Source organism: Callorhinus ursinus, unplaced genomic scaffold (assembly GCF_003265705.2).
Source record: "Callorhinus ursinus isolate GAN/ISIS: 27379988/994484 unplaced genomic scaffold, GSC_fseal_2.0 scaffold27, whole genome shotgun sequence".
In the NCBI taxonomy this organism is placed as follows: Eukaryota; Metazoa; Chordata; class Mammalia; order Carnivora; family Otariidae; genus Callorhinus; species Callorhinus ursinus.
In genome coordinates, this window is record NW_027397089.1 from 5,425,504 (window position 1) to 5,435,401 (window position 9,898).

Consider the following 9,898-nt stretch of genomic DNA (forward strand, 5'->3'; position numbering starts at 1 on the left):
CTATCAGATTGTTGTGGGGGTTTTTTCTGCTGATTTTGAAGAATATCCAAGCTCATGTTATATCCTGAGGGACTTAACCTTCAGCCTTAATTTCCTAAGTCCGAATCTTCTTGTGGATTTTGGGAGGATTTCCAAATTAACGTTAATAAAGGAGGGGAGCCTGGGTGGCGCAGTTGGTTAAGCGTCTGACTCTTGGTTTCAGCTCGGGTTATGGTCTGAGGGTCGTGAGGTTGAGCCCCCTGCCTGGGGAGACTCTCTCTCCCTCTCCTTCTGCCCCTCCCCTTCTAAAATAAATAAATCTTAAAAAAAACAAAAGATTTATGAAATCCTTGGAGGAAGAATCCTGCTAACCATGAAATCAATAGTCAAATTACCAGGATTAAAAAAAATAAGCTTTCATTTACATGTGCCCATGGAAGAAGTACTTCAAGGTGTATTTTAGTTTAGAAACCCAGGAGTATGTGAACATAGTGGACTTATGTAGAGTCTTACAGACACTCTTTAAATGTTTGTTGACTAAATGAATGAATCAGTAAAAAAAAAAAAAAAAGCATCACTAAGAGAGCTGTGATGCACATGTCTTAGAACCCTGCAACTTTCAAGCCACATCCCAAAAATAATCCAGTGAAGCACACAGGTGTTACACCTTGCTCTCAAGGGCTGGACTGTGCATCAAGAGGAGCCCAGTAGGAGTGAGCTCACCCCCAGTAAGAAGAGGGTAGCGTGGACAGCCACCTCCCTTAAGAAATAGCTAACACGTCGTAGACCAATGATAGATGTTGGCTAAATTGAACCGTTGAATGCAAAGCCTGTGCAGGAAACACGATTTTTTTGTTTTCAAGGTCTGTGATAGAAGACTCTTTTCCAGGTAAAATTGCCTTGCAGCATGCTGCTTCTAGCACCTGGAGCTCAAACTCATGGAGTCAGTATTAGTTTTCCTTCTCCAGATCTTCCTCATACAGAGACCGAAGCCATGGCGGGTTTGCAGCAGGAGCTACACTGAGCTGCCTTGGCTAATTTATGGAGCAATTCTGCTGAAATCTCAGTGTGTACACAAATTACCAGAGAATCTTTTTAAAATGTAGGGTTCGATTCAGGAGGCCTGGATGGGGCTGGAGGCTCTGCATTTCTAAATTCCTGGTGAGGTTGATGATACTGGTCCATGCATCACACACACACAACACCTTGATGGTTATAAGAGGTGGGTTTCTAAGTAGTAGTTAGAAGAAGCAGATATGGTGTGATGGAGGAGCACTGGCTCTTGACCCAGAAGACTGGTTATACCAACCTGATGAGTCACTCAGCTTTTCTGAAATCCAGATTTTCTCATTAGAAAAATGAATATGATAGGCAATGAACACCTGCTGCATGGGATTGTTGTGAAAATTAATACTGTTATGTGAAAATTTACCAGAGCATAAGGTACATTGCTGAATAAATGATCGTTGACCCTAAATAGTGAAAACAGAAGCACCCAATCCTATATTGGTACCCAGTAAAGGTGGGGGAACCCTTAGGCTCTGTGCTCGCTATAGTTCAGGGATTCTGGTTTTTCATTCCAGTTCTTTTACCAATTACAATGTCTAGCACTTAGCAAGTGGTCGGTGTTTGTGAAATTGTATTAGTAGCAAAATTGGTCACTGCCAGTGTATATTTTTGGCTTCAAAACTATTGATATATCAAGATAATGACCTAGTGCTTCCCTCATGGCACTAGCAGGAAAGAGAACTGCCACCCAAAATACTGGTAATAACTTTGGGACCTTGAGTCCTCTCTGAACCTGAAATAATCACCTTCAGGAGAAGACTAAAATGAAGAAAACAGAACCAGCCCAGATTTTCAATAAAAATATGATAAAATTGCCGATCATTCTTTGCCAGCCAGTAGTCACAGTATTTCCTAACTTCACATATTATGTATAAATGGATGCCTCTTAGGTATAAAAGCCAAGATTAACGTGAGCAGTTTGGCTGTCTTGTCCCTGAGAGGTGGCTTAGCCTCTGTTCGGAGCCCAGCCTGTGGGGGTCCAACTAGTACTCCAGGGCTTCAGCTCATCTTCCACATCATTGTAAACCAGCTCCCACTGATGCCTCCACAATTGCTCCTCTGAGTGTCAAGGTTTCTGGTTAACAAACTTCTAAAATACTAAAGAAAGCTCTCAAGAAAGTGCATAGCAGGAAAGAGAAGGTAGAAAAATCAGTGAATAAACTGCAGCATCATTTACATCTCTTTCCCCTGAGAATTCAGAGACAGAAACTGTTGGCACCTTGAGACAATCTAGTTTAATTCATTTGCAGTGAAATCCAGAGGGAATCAGGTTATCTTTGCTAAAAGAAATGAGATTTCAATGTCAATCAGAGGATTGAAACAAAGTGTTATTAAAAGGTGTTGTTTTTTTCCCCCTCTTTATAATCTCTAGGTCCCAGGAGAAAAAGGAAGAGGCTATCTCCTTACTGAAGGACTCCATTAAATATGGTCCCGAGTTTGCAGATGCGTATTCTAGCTTAGCTTCATTGTTGGCTGAGCAGGTAATTGTGTCCTTTGAACTTCACAGATTTTTAAAAATTTTTACTATTGAATGTATATATTAATATTATCCAGATTTTGGTACTGATGGTTCAATTTATAGACTCATATTGGACAACCAATCTCTATGTCAGTTTCCTTCTTGCCAGAAATTACAAGCGTAGCTTTCTTACTCCAAAATTCCCGGTGTAGTGAAAGTAGCCTTTAGACAAAGATGGTCCATTAGAGGTCATCGGTGTATTCTGTGTCACTTTGAGGCAGAATCTGTCAAGAACAATACACAAGGGACACCTGGGTGGCTCAGTCGGTTAAGCGTCTGCCTTTGGCTCAGGTCATGATCTTAGGGTCCTGGGATTGAGCCCCACATCAGGCTCTCTGCCCAGTGGGGAGTCTGCTTCTCCCTGTCACACTCCCTCTGTGCTTCTCTCTCAAATAAATAAAATATTTTTAAAAAAATTTAAAAAATTTTTAAATTAAATTTAAATAAATGAATGAACAATACACAATATTTGCTAATTTTATTGCTGTTTACTTACATTTTTTCTGGGGAATTGCGGATGAAGTCAGATCTCCAAATTCAATATGCAACCAATTATTGATAATCTTTTTTTATTTTTTAAGATTTTATTTATTTATTTGACAGAGAGAGAGAGACAGCAAGAGAGGGAACACAAGCAGAGGGAGTGGGAGAGGGAGAAGCAGGCTTCCCGCTGAGCAGGGAGCCCAATGCGGGGCTCGATCCCAGGACCCTGGGATCATGACCTGAGCCAAAGGCAGACGCTTAACGACTGAGCCACCCAGGAGCCCCCAATTATTGATAATCTTAATAGATCCTGTGTCTCAGTACCTGTTAAAAGATCACATGAGTCTTATAGAACAGGCTCCGAAGAGACAACATTTCTCATGGCATAAAGGGATATTTTTTATTCCACTCCTTCTCTTCGCTTGTGTCTAAATGATCGGATACTATTTTTCAGCATTCTGGATGCATGTCGCCTGCTAAGGGGAAACAAACATAAATGGTCTTCTCTAAATTGATGATACTGTTTTATTGACACACATAAGTGCCTTCAATAGACAGTGGATTCTCCTATCACACAATTGCCAGATTGTCTTTTAAAATCAAAGTCAACACCTTCAAAAGGTGCCCTGTAGCATTCCGTTGGCTTAAATGTAATGAATGATTTGATACTGCATGTGAGTTACATAAAGGTGCGATTTGCATTCAAAAAACTTTGGAGGTTTCACCAGGAAGCCAATTTAGAACTTTCTGTGGATATTTAAGTGTCAGAAATTATATGCTTAGTTTTCATGCTCTAATATTCTCCATATAGTGTAGTTGGGCTTTAGACAAAAGCCCATGCCTGTGGTGGGTGATTTCAGGGCATGTTTTAGCACAGTGGTTAAGCTGACAGAAGGATGGTCGTGTTCTATGGTATACACTGGCCATCCTCAACTACCTCTGGCTTGTGTTGAAACAGGCACAATAGGAGATTTCTGAAGCAAAGATTGACTCTGCCATTGTTCCTTTTTCTCACCTCCTCCTGTTTCGTTCATTTTCATAAGACCTTTCCCCTGCCTCTGCCTGGCTGGGTGTCGTGCCATTACTCAGACATGCCAAGCATGTTTCTCTCCTGGGGCTTTTGCACTAACTGTTCCCTTTGCCTGCAGCACTTCTCTCCCAGACGTCTTAGAGTGTCCTTCCTCCTATCATGCTGGTTTCTGCACAAACATGACCCCATCAGAGGGCTTGTCTGTGATTACCCTTTCTAACTACCAACCTCACACCGCCCATCGTGTTCTCTCGCACCTTGTCCTGCCTTATTTTTCCCAATAGCATTTATCATCATCTAACATACTTTTTTTTTTTTTTAAGATTTTATTTATTTGAGAGAGAGAGCATGAGCTGGGGGCAGGGGGTGGTGCGTAGAGGGAGAAGCAGACTCCCCGCTGAGCAGGGAGCCCAATGTGGGACTCGATCCCAGGACTCCGGGATCATGACCTGAGCCAAAGGCAGACGTTTAAATGACTGAGCCACCCACGCACCCCTGACATATGTTTGTCTATGATCCTTCTCCCACCACTAGAATATTTAACTCACGAGCATGACCATCCCTTCTATTCATGGCTATATTCCCAAGTCTGTCACGTTGTATGCAATCAATAAATTTTGAGTGAATAAATGAATCCATATGAACTGAAGAATATATAGTCCCTCCAATCCAGTACATAGTCTAAATTTTCCTCTTCTATTATGGGAGGACCAAGCGTGTGGGCCACACTGTTTTGTAAATGGTCATACCTAAATGTGATGTGTTTGTCCTACACTGAGTGGCAGTATGAGGACCACCATGTGAAATTACTCTTCATAACTATAGACTCAGGGGTGGGTGGGGTTAAGGACAGCACCTACTGCATCATTCAGTGGCTCCTTTATGAGGACTCACGAGAAATTTCTCTCATCTCAGTATTAGGAAATGCTCCACTTCTTCTGAATTGCAAGCTTTTTGCCTTATTTTTAATCTAACGCAGGAAAAATCTTGTAAATCCTTAAAAAGGGTCAACTCTATTTCCATCCCTCTGGCCCCCACCTCTGACTAACAGCCATCTGGACTGTATAGTCTGCTTTTCTGTGGGTGCTGCTTTTATTCCTGGGCTTATCATTTTCCTTAGTTTATTTCCAATTTTTAAAGCTACCTCAATTTCTTTGTGGAATTATGAGGTATAAGCAAGCAAATACAGTTGACCCTTGAACAATGTGGGGGGTAGGGGTGCTGACCATCTGTGCAATCAGAAATCCACATATGGACTCCCCCAAAATGTAACTAACAGCCTACTGTTGACTGGATGCCTTACTGATAACATAAACAGTTGATTAGCATATATTTTGTGTATTATATGTATTATATACTGTAGTCTCACAATCAAGGAAGCTAGAGAAAGAAGATGTTATTAAGAAAATAGTAAGAGAAGATAAATTTACAGTGCTGCGCTGTGCTTATTGAAAAAAAGCCTGTGTATAAGTGGACCTGCGCAGTTCAAACCCACGTTGTTCAAGGGTCAGCTGTAAATAAAGCATTGCATTCATTGTTCCCAGATCCTATCTTTTTCCCAGTTCACCAGGACAGATAATAAACATTTAATGCTCTTCTTGATGAAAATCGCCCTTACACTAAGCGACAGTATCACTTACCTAATACGAGTGATAACATAGTATGTTGTTTTGCAGAGCTCTTTACAGATACAAGTAGAATGTGTATCTGTTCACACAGTTCCATCTTCCTAAAATGCCGTCTTTTCTTTCTCCCCTTACAAATCCTCCCCAGTTTGCAAGATCCAATTCAACTCCCATTTCCTCCCCCGACATTTCTCCGTCTCCCCTTCTCATAGGAGTCATGTTTCCTCAGAGCTCCCCTAATTTTTATGGGAACACACATCAACATGCAAAATAGTCACATATTTTTATTTCTTGAATTAAGATCTGAAACTACAACTTAAACAATTTTTCAGGTTTGTTTTCTTCACAAGACTGTAAGTTTCTTTAAGAAAAGCAGTGTCTTCTTTCTATGCCCATTTCTTTTCTAGGGCTTAGGACAGGTCACTGTATGATGCAGTCATTCATACAGCATGCCTGGATTTGATTTGCTTTGGGATTCAGGTACTCTGTAGTGTGATATTAAGAGCATTTGACAGGGAGCTAGGAGACCTGGTTCTAGACCTTCCTCCATAGTTAACCAGCTGCCCAGACTTGGGTAAGGAGTACTTTACCTCTCTGAGCCTCAGTTTCCAAATTTGAAAATTGATAAATATTCTAAATTATCTTTACTGCCTCTATGGCACTAACATTTTAAGAGTGTCTGAAATTATCTTCTTTCATGTCAACTAAGTGCTATTGAATTGGTTTTTACCATTTTTTTAATGCAAGTGTAATTAACATACACTGTTATATTAGCTTGGTAGAGCCATTGAACAATTCTGTGCATTACTCAGTGCTCATCAGTATACATGCCCTTAGTGCTTACGAATATTTCATTGAATGCTGTAAGGTTCCACTGTAATTAGTGCTATTGTTTCTGTACAAATAAAGCATTAACATGTTAATATTGTGAAAAGTGAATAGCCTTCATCAATGTCTGCTCTTCAGTTGTGTTTTCTTTCTAAATTCATGAGCTCCAAGTTGACAAAAAGTTACTGCTCTAAAGATGATTAAGATGTTCTGTGATCTTGAAATGTATTTCAGTCCATTCTGCAGTATCTTGCTATTAACACATTTTATAGAAAGTGGAAGTTTAAAAAGGACAACATATATATGTTTTCCTCTGTCATGTTTAAAATATGTTAGATGCCTTATTTAAAATCAATTGTATGATAAATTTAATTTTCGTGAACCACAGTGGTAAATTGGAGTAAAGTCATTGCATGTCATGTGGTTGAAGTTATGAACAATTTTTAAGAAGAACAAAGAATGACTACGATCATGATCTTTCCTCCCATACAAGGGTCACTTTTTTTTTTTTTGCCAGACTTTCCTGCTCTAGGTTCGAATGTAAAATGCTATGAGATCTAAGAATGTGATTGAAAGGTTTTCTCCTTTGCTCCTTGGGCAATTGATTTTTAACATCAAAGAGACAGAATAGCTGTTGGGCATAACTCAAGGTTGCCTTTCCTCTCTGACTTTCAACAGCTTGTCTTCATGTTTTGAATTCTTCAATAATAAAATAGTGCTTCAGAGGCACAAGCAAGGCACAAAGAAACTGGTAGAGAGATATCCACCCAGCTTAACATCCTTTGGTAGTAAGTGGATTCGTTTTTTGGTGGCACAAGCTTATTTAATAGCTTTCCAGAATTTCAGACTCCCAGAGTATATCAAAGCAATGACTGTAAACCTTCTTCACTCTGTAACACACTTGTGAAACCAGCCCTTCACATAGCAGGTCATCTTCCAGTGTCACGTGGCCCATGCGTACTGTGGGTGTGGGCCAATCTAATGATAGAAAATTGTGTCCTACACTGAGCTAAAGTCGGTCATCCTATAATTGGCTTCCTTTGAGCTTGGTCTAACAGAGAGCTTGTTGAGCACAGCTGTGTTATCACTTCCCTAATCACCCCTTTTCTAAGCTAACCCCTTTTCTTTCACCTCGTTTCTCTTTTACCCTGATTTCCAGATTCTTTGCCTCTGATCATGTTGCTTTGCATGGCCTCTGGGTGGTCCACTCTATGACAGTATGGCTCCCCATACTGAACTGTAGTTCAGCAAGTTCAGGATGGAATAGAAATACTTCCCTGGCTTGACATCCTGGGTGTCTACTAAATGTCGCCCTAAAATGAATGAGACTGGTTGTTTGGCATCCACATGATGCACTGGCTCACATTGGAGATACAGTCAACTGAAATCCCTATAAAATGTGAACATTTGTTAATGCAGGCCTCACCCATTTTGCAGGCATGTTTTTATAACCTGGATGAAAGGTTTCATCTTTATCTATATTTAATTTCAAATTCTTGATGATCAGCCTGAAATTTCAGATGTTCTAGGACTTTTTAGTCCTTTTTTCTGCCATTCTTTATATTAACTACCCTTTCCAGATATTTCACTTGGCAAATTGAATAAGAATAGCTTCTAGTTACTTATTTATGTTTTCGATAAAAAAAAAATCTTGCAGAGACCTGCATTGTGTCTGTAGGATCTTCTCTCCAGGCTGACCTCTCTTTTACCCGAGACTCTTTAGGTACAGTTATTTAATTTTTGATTCATTTACAAATCATACTATCATCTAGCTCACCTCATCTTATCTATGAGGATGTTGTGAGGCACTTTGTCAGAAACCTGCTGAAATCCTTCCCCTGATTGGAGGATGTGATTCTATTAGAAAAAAAACAACAATGGGGTGCCTGGGTGGCTCAGTCGTTAAGCATCTGCCTTCGGCTCAGGTCACGATCCTGGGGTCTTGGGATGGAGTCCCACATCAGGCTCCCTGCTCAGTGGGAAGTCTGCTTCTCCCTCTGCCTCTCCCCCCCCCCCCCCGTGCTATCTCTCTCTCTCTCTCTCTCTCTGACAAATAAATAAAATCTAAGAAAAAAAAAAACAAAACACCACCAACAGCAACAGGGTTCAATTGCTATGCCTTGTTCTTCCTGAAAGCATACTGCTGTCTGTTGACACCATTTCCCATCCTCACTGCCAGTAAAACTACGAGTGTAGTAATCCCTTTTAGGATTTGCCTGGGACTAACATTTTGTTCATCGCTCTGTTGGAACCCAGAGGCAAAAAGTAATTCTGTTGGGGCACAGTAGAGAATTTGAGGAGGGGAAAATTTGAAAAATGAGTTAATAAGTTGAAAAGGCATTACACGAGAGCCTTTTAAGGCCCGCCGTGGAGCCCCAATTTGAAATTGATAGATAATAAGAAGCAAAGGCAAGTGTCGAAGGAAAGAATTTCAAAACCTGAGAGGGAGAAAATCACATGGAGTATTTTGAGGTGACTTTTAAATGCATTCTGGTGGGAGTAGTGGAGAGCCCCCTTTCTGGAACAAAGTGTGGGAATGGACAGACGTTATTGTGGAAAAAGAATCCCTTTGTATGTAGGAACTGTTTGTATGTGAAGGCTGAAGGGAAAAGAAAATAGAAAATTAAAAATTCCAGGGCTGAGCACCTAACGTTGAGAAGACACATGGCCACAGAATGCCATGGGGAAGCCAAGGAGGAGGGAGATTTTAGGAAGGGAGGAAATGAGTTCGGCTTCCATGTTCCTTTTCAATTACACAAGTAATATGAAAATGTAAATGAAAAATATGGAAAAGTCAGGGAAGATAAAATATACCTTTCATTAATAATATAATATCTGGAAACAACAAATACTATTTTTTAATATCCTGCAAGTCTTTCAATATACTTATTTTGTTTTCATACTTATATTCACATGTAATTTGTATCCTATTCTTTTCACTTGCTATTAAATTATACATATTATACCTGTTTTCATAGACAGCCATCATAAATATCATTTTAATAGCTACTTACTAGTTATCAAAATTATACACTGTAATTTATATAATAATACCCCAACTTTTGGTCATTTGGGTTCATGTGTGCATGCGCGTTTGTGTGTGAGGGGAGCAGTGAACTTTTCCTTTCTTACAGCTTTTTTAAAACAATATTTTGAATCATTTCTTTTTTTTTTTTTTAGAATTTATTTATTTATTTGACAGAGAGAGACACAGCCAGAGAGGGAACACAAGCAGGGGGAGTGGGAGAGGGAGAAGCAGGCTTCCTGCTGAGCAGGGAGCCCAATGCAGGACTCGATCCCAGGACCCTGGGATCATGACCTGAGCCGAAGGCAGACGCTTAACGACTGAGCCACCCAGGTGCCCTG

The 9,898-nt window shown here is 40.2% G+C and overlaps 1 protein-coding gene across 3 annotated transcripts in view; it reads left to right on the top strand.

The window, feature by feature from the left end:
- Nucleotides 1-9,898, top strand: part of TMTC1 (transmembrane O-mannosyltransferase targeting cadherins 1) — a 281,565-nt gene that overhangs the window by 243,401 nt on the left and 28,266 nt on the right. For all 3 annotated transcript variants that reach the window (XM_073877756.1, XM_073877758.1, XM_073877757.1), the window contains one exon: nt 2,420-2,528. In XM_073877756.1, the coding sequence (XP_073733857.1) occupies nt 2,420-2,528 (109 nt within the window). The remainder of the gene's footprint in view (nt 1-2,419; nt 2,529-9,898) is intronic.